General features: G+C 27.5%; 1 protein-coding gene across 1 annotated transcript; it reads right to left on the bottom strand.

Annotated features, from left to right (window-relative positions):
* Positions 1-30: 30 nt before the first annotated feature.
* LOC134837629 (toll-like receptor Tollo) lies at positions 31-16,679 on the bottom strand. Its single transcript, XM_063853012.1, has 5 exons — positions 16,668-16,679; positions 3,981-4,277; positions 3,266-3,919; positions 3,055-3,201; positions 31-3,000 (listed from the first exon to the last, which is right to left on the bottom strand). The coding sequence occupies exons 1-5, from the start codon at positions 16,677-16,679 to the stop codon at positions 31-33; spliced, it is 4,080 nt and encodes a 1,359-aa protein (XP_063709082.1).
* Between the last annotated feature and the right edge of the window lie 3,843 nt (positions 16,680-20,522).

Consider the following 20,522-nt stretch of genomic DNA (forward strand, 5'->3'; position numbering starts at 1 on the left):
TATTCGCTAAATTCTCGTAAAACAAATCTATTAACTGTAATTTTTCTCGTCCGAATTATAAATTATGTAAGGCTGCGTTTGCGGCGGATACCGATTGTTCATTGTCGCGTAATTCAGTTGCATGCGAGACGCAGACATTTGCTGTTGTGCTTGTTTATGCGAAAGCGTCGCATAGTTTTGCGCATATGGTGGTACGGCATAGATGGCAGTTGAGGGTGGTCCGCCCCCATTAATGATACTTCCCTGACTGAGGGGAATATTTGGCGGAATAACGGGCATATGACCGCGCATGTAATTTGGCGGACTACTCGAGGAGCGACATCGCACGATGCACACAACGAGTATGAGAAGTGCAATGAAGGCAACAACACCGCCAACGATGGCGATGATAACTGTATCGTCATTTCCAATATGCGCTTGCTTGATTTGCGCCGGTTTCGTTTTGAGTTTTGGCGGTTGATTGGTCGATGCGGATGACGAAAAGATGATGTCAGGCTCGAAATTTGATGTTTTAATTGTGACACGTGGTTGCGAAGGTTGTTTGGTTTGAAGTTGAGTCGCTGGTTGTTTTGTTCGTTGTTGTTGTTTTTGGTCGCAAGTTAACTCATCGTCGCCAATTTCGATTAAAAGTCTTCCGTACAAGTTATCGGGAGTGACGCATTTTAAGTCTTCAAGTTTTGCATGTGGCAACCATCTTCGAAGAGTTCGAGAATTACAATCGCAATGAATAGGATTGGAGTTCAAGCCTTTTAGTGTGAAGGAGTTTCGACGATCTTCGAATGAAGTCAAAAGTTGAGGCGTAAGAGCAGTTATCATCGATCCAGAGATATCCAAGTCGAGTTTGGATGATCTCGGAACTGGGAAGAGGATTGCAGGAGGTAATGAAGTCAAAGATGTATTTCTCAAAGCAACTGTCAAATGTTTACTCTTCAATCCAGCTAACATACTTGACGAAATACTCCTCAAACGATAACCGCTGATGGCAAGTTCCTTCAATCTTGGATGGTTTGCTGGTTGAATCTGATCCGCACCAACTGCGCTGTCTTTAACTTCAATATCCAACGATTGAAGTGTCGGCAGTTCTTGTAAAATTCCTTGAACATCCAAATATCCCAAACGAGGATAGTTTGAAGCTTGTAACTTTACCAAATTAGGCAAATTTTTGAAAGCCATCTTTTCAATCCTTGTCACTTCCGGCAAATTATGAATCTTCAAGGTATCCAAAATTTCTAAGTTATCCAAGTCACCTTGAGCGATCATCTCGAAAGAGTTATTAGACAAGTCAAGATATTTCAAAAATGTCAAAAGCGGCCATGATTCTTGCAATTGCTTAAAGCTAACCATTTCATTGCTACTCAAGTCGAGAGCTTCCAACAACGAAGTTCTTGCGAATGATTCCTTTCTGACATCCTCTATTTTATTATGTGACAAATTCAGGCTTTGCAAGAATGGGGTTTCAAGTACTGGAACATTTTTGATGTTAACTCCTGATAAACTCAAGTGACGAACGATTTTTGGTTCCCCGAAGATGTTTTGAATAGCATTATCCGAAAGAGGATTAAACGACAAATCCAAAGTTTTGGCATTGATTAAAACTGAACTATCAGAAGGCACTTCTTTGATCAAATTATTGCTCAAATCAATCGAGCTGATGTGCAAATGTTGGCGAGTCAATGGTCGCAATGGAGGTACCTCGAATTTGTTGTGAGACAAATCAATGTGTTCCAACATGTGAAGTTTATGGGCTTCAAAAATACTTTCAGGCAATTCTGCGAGTTCATTTCCTTCGAGATTCAACATTTGAAGACGCATGAGACCTTCGAAAGTTCGTTCGCCCAAACGTTCGAGCTTGTTATGACTCAAATCGAGGATTTGAAGTTGAGTTGAGTTATGGAAAGCCATTTCGTTGACAGATTCAAGCAAGTTATGGGCAAGGAACAGTTTCGTCAATCGTGGCAAACGAGCGAAATCAAGTTCATCCACAGTAACAAGCAAATTTTTGGACAAATTAATTTCTTCCAAATATTGCAAGCTTTGAATTAATTCGGCGGGGAAGAAGGCAAACTTGTTATTCGAAGCCAGAAGTTTGTTCAAACGTGGATGAATCCGAAAAGATGAAGGGAACAAGTAACTCAACTTGTTATCCGACAAATCTAGAATCTCCAAACCGGTGCCTGTGTTGAAAATTTCCCCTTTAAAGGCGCTTAATTGATTTCCGTTCAAGTAAAGTCTTCGGATGTTCATTACATTGACAAAAGCTGATGGTTTGATGGTCATGATCCGATTGTGAGATAAATCAATTTCAGTCAAGTTTCTCAGGTTGAAGAATGTGTTATCATCAATTTCTTGGATTGCATTGTCAGCGAGCTTAATTATCCGCATATTAACCATGTTAGCAAAAAGATCGCTGGGCAATCGTTCAATGCCAGTATTGGACAAGTCAATAGTTTGCAATCTTGTCAATGGTTTCAGCAAGTCAATTGGGAATGGTGTCAAATGAGTATTTGAAGACAAGTTCAAGTACACCAAGTAATCCAAGCCATTGAAGACTTCTCTCGAAAGTTCCGCCAAATTATTTCTGCTCAAATCCAAGCGACGTAAATTTCGAAGCCCGAAAGGTAAACTTCCAATATTGGATAACTTATTGCCAGACAATTTAAGTTCCATGAGAGAATTTTCGAGTCCAGTAAACATTTCAGCACTGACAAAAACGAGCGAATTTGATGACAAATCCAAATAAATTAAGTTACTGAACATTCGGAAGCAACCAGCAGGAAGTTCACGAATTATGTTGCGTGAAAGTGACAAATATTTGACACTTTCTGCTTCAATGGAGCCTAAGATGTCAGATGACAAGGCGGCGATGCGGTTAAAGTCGAGATACAGATTTGATAGTTTTGGGAGACGACCAAGCGCTGATCCAGGAATCAATAAGATGTTGTTGTCACGAATAATGAGGGTTTGTAGGTTGTCAAGACCTTCCAAGGCATCGTCTTCGATCTAAAAAACAAAATTTTATCAATACTCATTTTTGGATAATGAAAAAAAACTTACAGTTCTCAAAGAATTGAGACTCAAATCCAAGTACTTCAAACTTCTTTGAGCTCTGAAGGTTCCTGGAGAGATACTATTGATGCCATTTCTGCTAATATCCAGGATTTGTAGACTTCTAATGTTAGAAAGGTCTGAAGCGTCAACTTTCTGTAATGAAATTAAAAAATTTCTTACAATTTTTTCACATTTTTCCAATAGAAAAAACTTTTACCTTGATCATATTTGACGAAACATTCAAAACCTTCAAATTTTCCGTCTCCCTTAATACTAACGATGGAAAAACTTCAATGAAATTCTCGCTCAAGTCTAGTTTGTTCAAAGCTCCTGCTCCTTGAAAGACATCGCTATTCATTTTTGCGATACGATTTCCTCCCAAATATATCTCCGAGATTTCATGCAAGCCATAAAAAGCTCCGCCTTCAATGCTGCTAATCTTGTTGTTTCTCAAATCAATTTTCATTAAACTTGGTTGGGATTCAAATGAACTCGTTTTCAGTACAGCAATGTTATTACTTCTCAAAGAAAGAGATCTCAAAGCTTCTGGTCCATTTAGAGAATTAGAAGGTACTGAGGTTAAATTATTGTTGTCCAAATAGAATTCTCGCAGCTTTGTACATCCCTTAAGAATTCCTTCTTCAACGCCTTTGATTTTATTTCCTGACAAGTCAAGAACTTGCAAATTACTTAAGACCTGAAGTTCCATCGTAGAGAAAATTGGATTCAATGAATCGCCTAAGAGATTATCCGCTAACCGGAGTTCCGTCAACGTTTTTTCGACACCTTTAAAGGCACGCTCGGAAATCATTCTTATTGAGTTGTGGGAGTAATCGACAGAACGGAGAGGCGCTTTAGCGGCAATGAACGACTAAAAGACAAAAAGCGGTAATTATTTGATGTTCAAGCAAAAAATGTTGATTGACACATACCTGCAACGTTAACTTTTGCTGCCCACTATTCCGTTGGAAGTAATTAACAACTGGCGTCCCATACGGGAATTGCGGACCATCTTCATTGAATACGACGCCATCGCAATCTATGCTAACCTCCAAGTTTTCTGGATTCGCCGGTTGCGTTTCGAGATTACACCTACACGGAAACTTGAGTAACGGACTGATTTCGGGGCACGGTCTCCATGCCGTTACTGTAGATGTGACGCCGATTAAAACTAGTAATACTAATGTGAATATTCTAGGCAGCGAAGGAGGTGTTGACGGTGACATAATCTGCAAAACAAAAAAATAAGAATTGTGTTAATTGATGTTCGTTGTTGTGTTTTTGCTGTTCATGCAAAAAAAAAAGTTATTGTTTACGCATTGTAGGTGAATATCAAGGTAAACTGAATCAAATTATGGATTGACTCATCTTTCATCGTGAATTTGTAAATAATAATATAAAATGTGATGAAAGAAATCATCGTGACTGAAAATCATTGAAGCAATGTGCGGATTTTAAGTAATTTGGTTGGATTAAAGTGCAGATTCAGAGGCGCGATAATAACAAAAGAGATTTAGTGTCAAAGAAGGATCATCATCTTGTCTTAGTCGTAGATCAAAGTTGACAATGAAACAAAACGAGTAAGGGCATTTTTATTTTGTAGTTCAATGAAAATGTAAGTGATGTACCTACAATGAAAAAAAAAACAAAAATGGTCATTTTCAAGAACGAATTGTTAAATATTTTTGACAACTAAAAGATGCTGAAGACAAAAATAATGTTAATTTGAATGATCTTAGCAGAAAAATTCAAATGAATCTAAAAGCCGATTCACATAAAAATTAAATGGAAAATAATTTTATTCCAATTTATTCAAACCAAGCATGAAAACTCGTATTTTTAGATCAAAATCAAATTTATACTTCAACAGCATTAATATATATAAAAAAAAATAATTAATATAATAATTTTTTTGTTTATATTTTTTTTCAAATAGAATTCAAAATTATTTAAACATATTTTTTTATAAAATTAATTTTTTATTTCAAATTTTAATAGACATATTATTTCATTGAATAGTTCTAATAATTTTCCTGAAATAATTTATTTTTATTAAAATTTGAAATAAAAAATTAATTTTATAATAAAATTATTTTTAAATAATTTAGAATTTTATTTGAAAAAAAAAAAAATTTTTTAATTAAAATTTTTAAATAATTATGTTTTATTTTTTTTATTATGAATTAATGCAATATTGTAAATTTTTTTTTAATTTTTTTTATATTTTGAAAAATCCATCATAGCTCAATTAAATTTTGGCTTTTCTGTCATATTTTAGCAGAATTATTTTTTTTTCAATTGAAAAAATGTAAAGATAAAAATTTTTAAAAATCATTTTAATTCAGATTATCGTGAGTTAAGTGCAGTCCATTTTAATCAAATAATCGTCGCACACTTTACTTCCTCTTCTACAACATTGTTTGTTTATTTATTTCTCATTAATGCATCGTGCCTCTCTATTTCAAACTTGTCTCATAACCACAAATCATCTCTTCATCACTAATTTTTATGCTAATGAAATTCAAAGCATGTGTCACCAAAGAATTTCTAGTTTATTATCATTAGTTTTTTTTTGTATTCACAAACACACTCTCGATGCATTCTGAAAGTGAAATTCTATCGTTTTGACTGCATAACGTCTCATGCGTGATTTGAATTTAAATGGTAACTAAATTGCCGCCTAAAACTAGAAACAAACATTTTTGGTAATTCAAGTCTCGAATATCGGAGAATATTACAATAAACATATTTTTTATTTTAAAAACTCGTTTTGAAGAAAAAAAAAAAAAACAAATAATCTGATTAGGTAATTGTGAGTATTTGTATCAAAGACATTCTAATTTTGGTAAGACCGGAGTGTGAAACCAATAAAACTGTCTAATAAAATTTTTGAAATAACAAAAATTATGCAGGTTGTTTGTTTGTCTAGCTCTATCTCTCTTGTAAAAGATGATTTTTTGTTCGCGAAACACTCACCCACACAAACCGAGTTGTGAATTAGTTTTGACACACAAAAAAATAAATTTCGACGCGAGACAATTAATCCAATTCGTGATTAACATATTAATTTTATCGTAAATAAATTAGAGATTTCAAGGTCGGCGATTTTTAACGAGTTTCGAGAGCAAACAATAAACAAATCTCAACATATCAAAATATATCGAACGGTTAAATGCATTCCAGCTTGTGTAAGACAAATGATGATAATTAGCATAATTTATCAATCCATCGAACAAAAATTTCTATTTATTTAAATTTTATGTTAAATATTTGCAACTTTATGTTGTAACGCTATGATTTGAGCATTAATGAGAAACTTGAAAAAAAAAATCACTGAATGAGTTATCAAAAAAAAAAATTGTGAATGAATAATGATGAGAATAATTTGTTTATAATCGCATGAATTGGGCACAAGATTTATCTATGAGTGGTTGCAAATTATGATTTTTTTATTAAAAGGCTTTAATTATATAGATTTTGTAAGCAAATTCAATTAAAAGGAAAATTTTATTATTTTTTTTTTTAATAAAATTTTTTACATCATGCTATTTGATTTTTAATTAATTAATTGTATTTTTTTTTAAATTTAAACTTCAATTTGAATTAAAAAATTTTTAATTTTAATGAGCCCCAATTAAACCTTTTTTAACTAAAACAGAATATTTTGTTTGAATTAAAAAATTTTTTTTTTAATTATTTTTTTATTTAATTTAATTTAATTTCTTAAATAATTTGTTATTTTTTACAATTTCAATTTTAATTTAAAAATTCAAAAATTATTGAAAAACTGATCATTTTTTTGTATATTATTTAAAAATAAAATATTTAAAAATATAATAAAGAGTAGCACTAATTTATTTAATTTTTTTAAATAAAAATTTAGTTAAAATTTTTAAAATTTATTTTATTTAATTAAATTAAATTTTATTTATAATTTAAAAATTATTTTTTTTCATCGATAAAATTATTTTATATATTTAATTAATTTATTTTACATAATGAAATTGAACTTTAATCAAATTAAAAAAATATTTTTTTTTTTATAAAATTTGTAAAATAATGATTAAAAAAATTAGTTCAAAAAATGTATAAAAAATTAATTCAATCAAAAATAACAAAAAGATTATATGGACTTAGGCCATAAATTTTTGCTTTTAAAATAACACCTCACTTTAAAAAAAATATTCTACAAAAAAAAAATCAGAAAATTGATTTTTATGACGCGTAAAAAAATTTAAATCCCCGAAGAATTTCCTGTCCAACAACTTCTTCTTGAAACATTGTTTGAATAAAAATTCAAGAAGAAAGTTGTCGTCCAAAATTACGTGAGACGTATCATTTTGTATTAACGTTAAAAATATACATTAATCATAATAATAAACATAAATAAATATTGCCTTTCATCCAGCAGCAGCAGCAAAAGCATCGAACGCCACGACGATACTTTTTCAATCATGAGAGACAAAAAAAAAATACGCACCACGATATCAAGTCAGACAAGTTTATGTAATGTTCAACTCAAGTTTTGTATTTTTTTTACACGAGCAGAAAGTAGAAGCTGAATTTTTTTATATAAAAAAATAATTTCATTTATACAGAAACTATCTTTTTTTTAGCTGTATAAGACAAAAATGAGTAGTAGGTGAATATTCTGCCGCAGGCAAAAAAAAACCATTAAACAAATTTTTTACACCGAACTGAGTGACTTGACAAAAAAAAAAGAGACGAAAAATTGTTTATCATCATCAAAAGTTCAAAGATCTACGTTGAAGATAATGTTGTGGCAACAAAAGTGTTGCGACTTTCGTTTATGTTTTAGGCGAAAAATACCGCCCAATAAATTTACGAAAAATTTAATCACGTGTAATGTCAAAAGGTGTCACGCCAATTTCGGAAAAAATGTTAGAGGGCGACTACGGGACGCCTTTTTCGTGTGTTTTAATTATGAGAACATAATTTGATTACATGAACTCTCGAGATACTTTTAAGTGGCAACGAAGAATGTCAGGAATGCTAACGTTTCAATGCCATCCTTTCTCAGTAATAATTAAAGTTGACTCAAGTCATCGTTGCAATAATAACATTTTCTTGCCATTTATAAACAAAAACCTGAAACTAATAATTTTACACCGAGACTTGGAGGCAAGTTCAATGCAACCACATTGCGATATCAGAAAAACGAGATTTAACTGTACAAGCCACACATTATAAACTGTATCAGACATGAAATATCAAATAAATAGCAAGTGGACTCTTTTAGCTATTATGATGTGATTACAGTTATAAAATTTATTGAAATTTCAAACATCGGATTAAAATAATTTTTTTCACAAGTACGTTTGTCAAGTCAACGAACTTTCGCATGAAACATGTCAGCATGAGGCTCTTTTTTTCTAACGAGTGGCACATACAGTCATAAAATGAAATTAAATTGACAGAAGCAAACCAATTTAAACATTTTAACACATTTCGAGTGTAAATAAAATAAATATTTGTACAAAAATATTTCTTGTAATAATTTAAAATTTATACAAAAAGTACACGCACTTGGATTAAAAACCATGAAAAATTGTGTTTAATTAATAATTCTTGTACACAAAAAAATATTATAAATGAATTTATTGAATGTTTTTTTAACCTTTATATTTAATTCAATATTTACTCACATTTATCATTTTTATTTGTATTATGTTGAAATTCAAACATAACAGGACATTTTTCTATCTGAACATGTTGTTTTTGTAAAGTGTGAAAAATAACTGTTTCGCATCTAAGAAAAATTTAAGAGATAAGTGCGAGAAACGATTTTTTGATTAATTTTGAATTTTGTTTCTTTTATACACTATAAAAAATCCATGTCTCGCAAGGCCGAAAATTTGCGAGACATGACGAATTGGTTTCGTAAAAATTTTGATTATTTTGAATTTTTTTAAATATGACGTCAATGAATTTTTGGAAGTCAAAAATGTAATTTTTGATACTAAAAAAGATTGATTTTGTTCAATTTTATCAAAAAATCGCTAAAAATTGTCAAAAATCAGTTTTTATGAGGAAATTTTGTGCTTTGATACTTCCTTTGGCTATTTCTCATCATATTCCATGAAAAAAGTTTTAAAAAAATTGAAAAATATTGAAAATTAAAAATTTTTTCTCTCTGAAATTTCTTGTCCTGGTGTCTCGCATCATGTCTCGCACCGTGTCTCGCGCCGTGTCTCGCGGTGTCTCGCAAAAATGAAGGTTTGCGAGACACCGTTTCTTTGTTTACTTATTCAAGAAAAAAAAATATCGGGAGATATATTATTTTAATTCTCTAGGAAGTTTTTGACACTTGTGATAATATATTGATCATTCGCCAGGGACTGTAAAGGTATGCTGACATTTTTCTGTAAGGCTCAATCAATCTGCTAAGTCTGAGGTTAATTTTTACATTCAACAAGTTCATTTTATTTTTATCGAAAACATTTCTTCAATCCGGGCATTAAAGGACATCCATGGACGACGAATTAAAGAAGATATATTTTTAGCCGACTTTATAGCTATATCTTCCACTACATATTTAAAATTCAATGTTGAAAACATTTTTCGACAATGGTACACTTTTTGGGGCCTTCGGATGCCTCTAAGAGCATCTTAAAGATTGGATATCCTTGATATAGAAGTTTATACGTTCCATCTGCATGAATGTAAGGAATATATTGTGATACGTTTCTACAATTTACAAACGAAATGAAGCTGCTAGGGCTTTTAACGACTTAAAAACACAAATGGTATGGTGAGATTATATTATCCAATTCCAAAGATTTCGTTTTCCAATATATATTATGTTATTTTAATACTTTATCAATTTATTTTGTATATTTGGTCATAAGATAGAAAATATGTTGATATTATTTATCTTTTATTTTATATAATATTTTTAAATTATCACTTTAATTCATATTAACTTTTTTTCAAATTTTATTTTCTTTCTTTAAAGTAATTTTTTTTTTTTTTTGATAAATTGCATAAATTAATATCGGGCGAAACACAAAATTTTCACAGTTTACACTAAAATTCCATTTTGTTAAAAATTAATGAACAAAATCAGGTGCTAGTAACTTATGTATATCGAATCGAATAATTAATTTTGGAAACACTATTTTTTTATGAATTGCTACTCAATCACTTGCTAAGGTTCAAGTACACCCAAGAAAAATGGGGTCACTGTAATCTTTGTTACTCACAAAAAAAATGGTAATATTTTGAAATGTATCAATTTGCCTCTCACATGTTCTGATCACGTCCCACTTCACGTCATTCCACGTCTTGCCAATCTTGCCATTTTTAGACGTTAGAAAGACTGGAACTTGAATGCTTAATGATTTTGCGATTATTTATTCATAAAAGTCATATGGGGCGGATTCTGTTGTATAATATAACAATAATAATAAACATGTGTAACAATTTTTTTTTCTTTTCACGTAACATAAATAAAAATAATAACAGCCCCATTCTTTGTCGCGTCGCCTTCTCGTTACCTTGTGTCAAAACCAGAACAGTTTGTTCAAATGTAAATTTAGTTTTTTTGTATTGTTATGATTTGTTGTTTGTTTGTCGTTATTACTGTTGCATTGTTCCAAATCTCTAATGACTTCTCTATTAGTGTCGGGCAAATTACTTGTGTGAATGAGTTTAGACAGGGTCGCGTTTTACTTTTTTTTCTCTTTCTCAATTATTATTATGTTAATGGTAATTCGTCTCAAATTGTTTAACGTATTATTTAAACAACAAAAAAAAAGTTTTTTTTTTAAATAATGGCGATCGTGTATTATTATTTGCTCATCCCCCACTATTATATCCCGTTTTTTATTCAAATAAATCCCAGTCTAACTAAAAAAAAGTGTTAAATCATAACAAAAGAATGACTTTTTCAAGGTGCGCCAGGTTTTGTTGTCTTATGCTGCATAGACTTTTATCATTGTTTAACTTCGAGCAACTTTGAATTCAATCAACCTTGTCACCGAAAGTAAGTTTAGTGAATGAATTTGAAGTTATTGAACACGTAACGTACGACAAATCAACTTCCCATATTATTTAAACTCGTAAAGTATTAATTAACTCATTTTATCTAACTAAACCTTTGTCTTTAACTCGAGGATATAAGATTGTTAAATGTGTAGGTTCAAGTTAACAATAATAGTTAATAATAGAAAAATCAAGAAAAAACGAGTTTCTGTCCAAAATAAAATCTAAACGCCATTCATTGATGCAAGACGTAAATTCCATTCTAAATCGCTGCTTTTGTTTGACGTTGTTGCTGTTTTTTGTTTTAAAAGAGCTTTAAATTGTTTTTTAATCAAATAGTACAAGTGCACTATAATAATTTATGCATAAGATTTGTTTATAAATGTATGTATGTAATTTATTAAACGTTTCATAAAATTTATTTTTGTATTATTTTTTTTCTTTTTTTTTATGAAATAGCCGATAATAGGTACTTGGAAAAAAATGGTTAGGAAATGGTGAGAGATAATAATGAGAAGTTGATAATGTTGCGTGAATTGCAACATAAATAAAAATGTTGCTATAATGAAGTAGTGAGTTGATTGAGAAGAATGTTGGTAATATGAAGAGATTTAAATTGAGATTTTTAAAGGAAATAACAGAGATGTTACTTTTTATTTAGAATAAGGTATTTCCGGTTAAGAATGTTATTATTGCGGTATTTTTTTTACATTTTATGTTTTATAAAATTGTATATTTTGTTTAAAATGTAACAAAATATAAAAATTATAATTTTAAAAAATAAGTAAAAAATTTTAAAAATATTTAAAAATTTAATATCAAAATTTTTAATTAATTTATTAATTTTTATTTATTTAAAAATTGAACAGATAAATAAAAATAAATAAATTAATTAATATTTTGATTATTATTAAAATTAATATTTAAAATTAAAAAATTAAACAAATTAATTAATTAATTTAACAAATTAAAAAATAATAAAAAAATAATTATTAAAAAATATTTTTAAAATATTAAATAATTTTCAGTTTATATTTTTTTATTTTTTAGTTTTATATTTTTGTAACAAAATGTAAAATTTTTATAATTTTTTTTATTTATATTTTTTTAAAAATAAAAAAAAGTAAAAAAAAATAAATTAAATAAAATTTTTACAATTCAGTTGAAAAAATTAAAATTGAGAACCAAGGATTTTTGTTTTATTTTTCATTCAATTATTTTATTAATTAATAAAAAATTTAATTTTAATTAATTTTTTTAATTAAATAATAATAATTAATAAATTCAATTAAAATATTTTTATTTAAGTATGTGGACCAACTCAATAATTAATCTCTCCATGATTTCTAACTTCAAACAATGAATGCCATAAATTGTCGTCAAGCTAATGATCATAAACAATTCTCAACATTAATATTTGTTTGTTTTTTTTTATGAAAAATAAATACAAAAATTTCTCTTAATTACTCAAGAAAACCACATTTTAGCACACACGACACATCTTTTCTCCGCATCAACATTTTCTAATTGTTTTTAATCGTTGTGTGTCTCAAGCTAATAAACTTTAAAACAAAATTGCGTGTTACTTCTCCGTAATTACCATTATTATTTATCATCATTAGAAAATCTTCAACTATCTTATCTTTATCAATTCATGCAAATCCATCTTTCGTGATAAATATTTTTTGTGAGTTTATCTTAACCACGCTTTTAAACGAGACATATCAGTTTCATCGCATAAAAGGTGTGCTTGGATAAAATAAACATAAATACACTCTTTGTCAGTTTATTAATAATATCACTTTACTTTGATTAATACGCATTTGTTTATTTATTTTTAAGTTTATTTTTCGTAGTCACTCGCACAAAACCTGTTACATTTTTCTTTTCTTTTGCTTTCGTCAGACACTCAATTACAAGCAATTTTTATTATTATGCTTTTTATTTATTATAATCCATTAACATTGAAAAAAAAATACTTGACTGTACTTCGGCCATCTCTTTTGATTTAGTCTTTGGCCTGTTTTAATTTTGTCTTAACACACGAGGTTTGATTGTAACAAAATGAAAGGTGTCCCAATTTCGAGTGCTTTTTCTTGATGGACTGTGTGCGTTTGATTTATTTGTAACAAAACTGGAATTTCGTTCGCACTTGTCTTGATGTATTTAAGTAAATTAAGAGATGTGTTTTAGAAAGAGATTTTTTTTTGTTAAACATTTAATCAGTCTCGTTAATGATGGTTTAGCATGTTTTGTTTTAAAAAAAATTGTTAAAATTTTTCACTCTGATTATTTTTTGATGTTTATATATATTTTTCGATTTTTTTTTTAAATATTATGAATAACGTAGATTTTTTAATATTTGCCATTTAAGGAATTTTCACAACATTTTTAATTTATTTTTTTCTATTAAATAATTATTTTCTATTTTATTTAATTAATCTAATTAATTTATTATTTATTTAATTAATTTAATTTTTTTTATTTTATAAAAAAAAATAAAATTTATTAAAAAAATTTAAAATTTATTTTGTGTAAAAGTTACATATGTTCAGATACAATAATTTTAATTAATAAAATAAAATTTTTATAATTAAATTTTATTTAAATATATTTCATTAAAATATTTTTTTTTTAAATTTTTAAAATTTTCTTAATTTTCTTTAAAAATTAATTGAAAATTTGTTAAAAAATGTTCTTTTTAAATTGAAAAAAAATAATATATATATATATATATTGAAAATTTAAAAAAATTTTAGAGACCACGAGTTTTGAATAAATCTTTTAATGAAAAAATCAAATAAAATTAAAAAATATTAAAACTGTTATTAAAAAATAAAAAATTAAATTTTTAATATTAATAATTTTTTTTAAATAATTATTTATTTAATATTAATATAATAAATGAACTTTTAATAAATCCTTCTGGCTTTAAATACTTTCCAGTTAATTCAAAGCAAGCAATATTTTTTTAAAATAAATTTATATTAATTTTTTCATTATTATTTTTGAAAACCTTTAGTTTAAAAAAAATAAAATAAAATAATTTTTAATACATCAATTATATTTTTATTATATTACTTTATGATTCCTTAATATATTTTTAACGAGAAAAATAAAAATATAAACATTATTATATATGTTACTCGCGATTATATGCATTTGAAAATGGAATGTTATGACCAACGTATGACGGACATGTATCAAGGGCAACACACTCTTTACGATTATTATTACGATTATTTGAATAACTCCAAGAACTGCAAACAAACAAAACCAAATAAACTAGTTGTGTGAAAAAAAGTTCTCGTTTTTACATTTAGTTTAAAACAATTATTTTAACATTAGTCGTTTTGTATTGTTTTTATTTTTCTTGTTATGTTTTTTGTTATTTTTGTTGTATAACATTAACATTACTTTGGAAAAAAAATTAACAAGAGAACTTTTGCACACACCTAAACCTTTATGTTTATGCTATATATGTTGTTAAGTTGACTCTATCACAGATTTGAAACATTTATTTTACTTGCAAAGAGACCTGCGAGCGCATAAATGCAACCAATCTAGTTTCTACAAACACACACACGTACAAATGGACTACAATTTATTAATAATAATGGAGTGCATTGAAATTCCTCCAAGACATAACAGAAACAGATAGATAGATAGATTATGATTGCAGCAACACTCTCATGAGAACGAATCAATATATTGTTGTTTATTATTATTTTTAACATATATGAAAATATTATTTGAAACTTGAATCCATTTTTATTTTTTGGTTTTGCTGGTCTTGTGATGTGGTAAATCTCGTTGCGATTTTTTTTTGATCTAATGTGCATCACAGCATAAAATTGCAACCAGGTGTAGACAGAATACAAAAAATATTATAATTAGCACATTATTTTTACACACTTTGTTTTCTTTCATTATTTTATATATAATACGATTATTATTATATTATAATATGTTTTACTTTCTTTCAAGTAACAATATTATTTTTCATTGTTATTTATTTTTTTTTTATGCCAAGAAAAAAGCACAGAATTTAATATAATATAATATTTTTTTTATTATGTGCACAATCTAGTTTTTTTAAGTGAAATTCTTTCTTTTGAATAATATTTCTTCTTATTTTATTTATTTTTCTTACATTTCTTTTTCTTTTCTTTTGACGTGTACACGAAGATACACAACACACGTTGGCCTCAAATTCAAATTTTATTTATGAATGAATGAGAGATGTATGATATACTCTAATAAAAAAAATATATTTATTTTTTATTCACGGTACGAGAGAGATTGTTATTCGCGTCCGACTCTACCGAAAGTATCTCACCGACTGAAACAGTTTTGTACATTTCTTGTGTATGTTTGGTACTGAGCGAAAGAGGTGAAGTTGAAGTATTCATGTACAAAGCAAATGATAGAATAAAGCAGTGGTTGTTATGTTTTTATTGAATATTTTTTTAATAATTTTTTTTATTATAAATTTTTAAAAAAAAAAAAAATATTTTATTTAATTTTATTTTCAATTAATAATTTTATTTTTTATAATAATAATTAATTAAAAAATAAAAATTCGTTGAAAAAAATATTATTAATTTATTTTTAATTTTATTTATTTATTTTAATTTTTTTAATTATTAATTTAATTTTTTTCTAGATATCAGTCAGATTTTATGAAACAATTATAGAGTTAGACAAAATAAACTTTTACTTTAATTTAAAAAAAAAATAATTAAACTAAATAAAATAATCTAATTAATTAATTAACTTTTTTATTAATCAATTATTTTTTAAACTTTTATTTTAATGTGTTTTATTATATTTTTTTAAATTTTTTTTTGTTATATTTTATTTATTTTCTTTTAAAATTTAATTTAAAAATAACTAATTAATTTTAATTTTTTTTTGTTATAATTTATTTATTTTCTTTTAAAATTTAATTTAAAAAAATAATTAATTTTTAAAATTTATTTCAAACAATTTAAAAATAGTTAATAGATAACCAAATCTTATTAAAAAATATTTTATAAAAAAAATGTAATATAAAATTTATAAATTTATAATAATATTTATAAATAAATGTTAATTTTTATAATATTGAACATATAACCGGCCCCATAATTGAAAACATTTGAAAATGATTCACTATTTTATTGTAGCTACAATAGTAAAACTGGTTTCCAGTGTACTAGCTAAAGATAGAAAAAAAAATAAATAAAGGCAAATAGAAGTGCAATCAGGGATGGTCAAGGATTTTCAAATATTATTTTTTATAATTTTTTTATTATATTTTTTACTCAACCAAAAATTAAACAAAAACTAATTAATAAATAATTTTCAGTAATGCACGATATATATTTCACAAACATATCAAGGTTGCTCAAAAAACCCTCAAATCTCCCATCCCTGCCAATTGCCGTATTTTTAATAACTTTAATGTCAGTGACACATTCGCTGTGTATCGTTGAAATAAGTACGCACGCGATATTATTATTATTATTCTGTACGATTCATACAAAAAACGCCGATTATATCAGAGAAGAAAAAAAAAGAGTTACCATGATAATTTTTTCTGTGCTGCTGTTGAAGTTTCTTTCTTTTCTTACATTCTTTGTCATACTACATCGAGTATTGATGCTACGATTGAGTCACGTCTACGTGGTTTAAATTCTTCTTGTAATAATCTCTCTCACTCTCCATCGTCTTCTCCCATTGTAACTCATTCTTGCGTATCTTTCGAGTGTTTGGACCAAGTAAGTGAGCAAGAAGAAAAAGTATGTGGCAAGATATTAAAAATAATAATAATAATAAAAAAAAATTAAATATAAACGAGGAAAAGAAGAAATGAAACGAAAATGTACCAGTTAACTGTAAATGTTGTATATAATGTGAATAAATATGAATGATGTGCAATATCATTGTATTTAATATTTGTTTTCGCATGTTTTTGTTAAAGTGTGTATTTTGTATTTACTCCGAGGTATGATAGTATTATGATCTTTCACATGTGATTCTCTTTCTTTTAATGTTGTAATAATTGTAATAACTTGTTTAAATTTATATATAAAAAAAAAAACATTTTTACAACTTTTTTCTCTCATTAATTAAATAAATAAAATAAAATAAAATATTATTTAACGATTTACTGCGATAAGAGTAAAATATTTCATTCACTTACTTCCTGAAAATCTTAAATTCAGATAAAATTTTATTTTTTTTTAATTTATAACAAGTCACCAACCAACGCACATCAGGAGGTTTTAATGCTTATTTTATAAAGGATGGCATATAATTGCATTAACATTTTTTGATGCAATCAGTGCTATTGACTGACCACTCACGTACAAGATGATCAAGCGAAAAAAAACGTAAATATAAAATAAAAAATTATTGGCATGTCTCTTGAAAACGATCAATACATAACATAATAATATATTGATGACTCTTTCTCTTGACCCTTATTTGGTGATAGTCATCTGCTTCGTGTTGATATTTTTTTTTCATACAAACTTGATTTTTATTGACAAATGTAGAAATGGGTAAGAAAACCATTGGACTGAGTGGAATTTTTTTTCCATCATGCTGTTTGTTTAAATCACTTGCAAATAGATCATGTAACATTAGCGACAAATATAAAACATTTTTTTTTGTTATTAAGAGGTGGAATTTGCTGTTTGATCGGAAAAGTGTGACAAATTCCAGTCGTAAAGCGACAATTATGGAGTTTATTATGAGCTTGAGTGCGACGATGACGAAAAAAAAATTGTAAATAAATAAAAGTATTATACAAGAGACATCAATACTGGGTTAGGAGAGGAACTCTTTACTTTTATGAACAACATGAACGGGTTCGAGTGCATATTTTGTAAATTATGGTAAGAAATGCAGTTTTATTATTTATTATTTAATACAAGTGCAAAAAGAGAAGAATATATTGCTTGAATATGAGGTTGCTGGAAAATGTCAATATCGTGCGACTGGAGTGCAGTTATGAGAAATTTTTGTTTGTTTTTGTATTATTTGTTTTTAAATTATTGCCTCATTTGTTTTATTTTTTATCGATTAAAAGTTGTATAATGTGATGATGAAAAAGGTTGAACCAATAAGGAATTTTATTTCATGGTTCTCATAGGAGCAAAAGGGATAATATTATACATATGAGATAAAATGGATATTATTAGTACTTTATTGAAAAAAAAAACAAAAAGGGAAAAAATTACTTAGAGTTAGTTGAATTGGTTTGAGTGAACTAAATAGAATAGTTGTCATACTTTTTGGCCGCTCTCTTAATTTCTATGGGCTGAGCTATCGTACTGCACTATATTGTATTCTATTTATTCTAAAATCGTATTCTAGTTAAAAGATTTTTTATTTACTTTGGTATCGTTTTTTCATTATCTGTACGTATTCCATATCATCTTCATTTTCATCTGACAATGTGACACTGGTTTGGAGCATACTCTTCTTGTGTGATTTTTCAAATATGTAATCAGAACTGCAGTTTTTATACTAAAAGCTTTTTAGTTTGGTTCATCTCTTGGAATATGGTCATCAAATCGAAGAACACAGATTTTGCATAGATTTAACTAAAACTGTCTCGTCAAATTCATAATACTTTTTACTTCTTCCCTTACTTAATAAATTTATCGTGGCATAACAGCTTTTGTTGCACAAGATGTTACTGGTCTCCAGTCTCTTTGTCATGTTATAGTTTTAAAGGAAAGTCTGTTCTATTGAATCAATTTTCTGTTTAAAATTCACCATAAATCATTGCTGCATTGCATTCTTCTTGATATATCATTAGATTTGTATATATCAGACCAAAAATAACTTTTGTGTGGAAAAAACTGAAAAAAACAAAATCTGAAAAAAAAATTAAAATTAATTAATTACTAAACCCTACTAAGTATAACAAGTTTAATTGGATGAATTCTACTTACTTAAATAAATAAAAATTCTGCGATGAAACATGAAACACTTTCCAAAGTTGTATCGGCCTAAGTAAAATATTTACATACAAATAAAATTTATAAAAAAATATCACCACAAGAGAATTATTACCTTAAAGAATAAAATTTCCGCTTCTGATCACACAACTGTATCATCTTACCTGCACGAGCAAAATTACACAATCTCATTTGTTTACTAAAATAATAAATAATATATTTAGATCTCACGTTCGTACCATGTTGAAAGGTTGAAACTAATAATTATTTGCAAACAAAAAATGCAAAACATTAATCTATATTTACTTTTAATAACAATACCAACACTTACCTACAAATGGTTCCAGCTCACGTAAAATGACGCTTCAGCCGCTGTAAAATTCAAATTTTTTATGGTCGAGTCAATTTACAGAATCAAGAAAATAGCTTAAGTCAAGTCGAATGCAACAAATAATTTGATTGAGTGCCACACACGATCTTCATTTTAATATTGTTTTGTTTTGATTTTTATTATTTTTTTTATTATACAGAACTAATTTGCCTTATTTTACTTTCGCGCATGTATTCAAATTACTTAGAGAGAGAGAAATTTTCGTAATTTTTATGTTCACCCGAAAAAAAAGTTTCACTTGATCTTTATTATTGTTTTTTTTTCTGTTGATGATTTAAACAGATGCATAACAAAAAAAAATGAACAAAACAAACATGAGTAAAACGATTTGTAACATAATACAATGCTTACCTAAGTTGATAATAATCATCACTGCACTGCGTGTTTGTTTAATTATACCTCTTTGATAGTGCGAGTAAACGTTCCCTTTTGTCACTTTCATGCGGTGCTTCAATTTTTTTTGTATCCCATGATGAAGTTGTAGATTACATTTGTAACTTCATTCAATGCCACTGTTTGTCTAGCATGATTATTCAATTAATTCGTGGTCTACACCGGAGTCGACCGTGAATGATAGCAAAGTGTGTCTATTGTTATGAATCTTGTTATAAATCAATCAATGTTCGCTCTGTAGCATATTTTTTTGGCGCTGGTTTGCGTAATTGCCATAATTATTAATTATTAGTGTCGGGCATGTGTGATCATGATGATGATGATGATGAATAGAAACTGCGGTTGAGCACAAGAGAAAAGTAAATGTCTCTGTCAAGTATGAAGTACATTATTGATGGTTTTCGATGAATTATGTGAGTGACTGTCAATAGGATGGCTCAATTGGAGAAAAATTCAAATTTAATGCGTTTTTAGAAGATTAATACATAAGCACTCTATTCAACTCTCTCATCGTTAAAATTGTTTACACTTGCGTCTTGGGCTGACAAAAATTTTTAAAAGTAATAAAAAATCAGGTTTTGTAATAATAATGAGATAATAATAAAGACGCTTGGAGCGTACAAGTGAAGACCGTCATTTAAAAAAATGTATTTTGGTAAGACAAAAATTAATAAAAATTGATTTAAGATATGCTTGCCTTAAAAGTATTTTTCGCTGATAATGGAACGAAA

This window comes from Culicoides brevitarsis, chromosome 1 (assembly GCF_036172545.1).
Source record: "Culicoides brevitarsis isolate CSIRO-B50_1 chromosome 1, AGI_CSIRO_Cbre_v1, whole genome shotgun sequence".
Lineage (NCBI taxonomy): Eukaryota > Metazoa > Arthropoda > Insecta > Diptera > Ceratopogonidae > Culicoides > Culicoides brevitarsis.

What these genes read in the sequence shown, in the direction of transcription:
- LOC134837629 (XM_063853012.1), bottom strand. An exon ending in AGCAAAAGTTAACGTTGCAG is followed by an intron (nt 3,920 to 3,980) that starts GTATGTGTCAAT and finishes TTTGTCTTTTAG; the next exon opens with TCGTTCATTGCCGCTAAAGC. An exon ending in GTCTCAATTCTTTGAGAACT is followed by an intron (nt 3,001 to 3,054) that starts GTAAGTTTTTTT and finishes TTTGTTTTTTAG; the next exon opens with ATCGAAGACGATGCCTTGGA.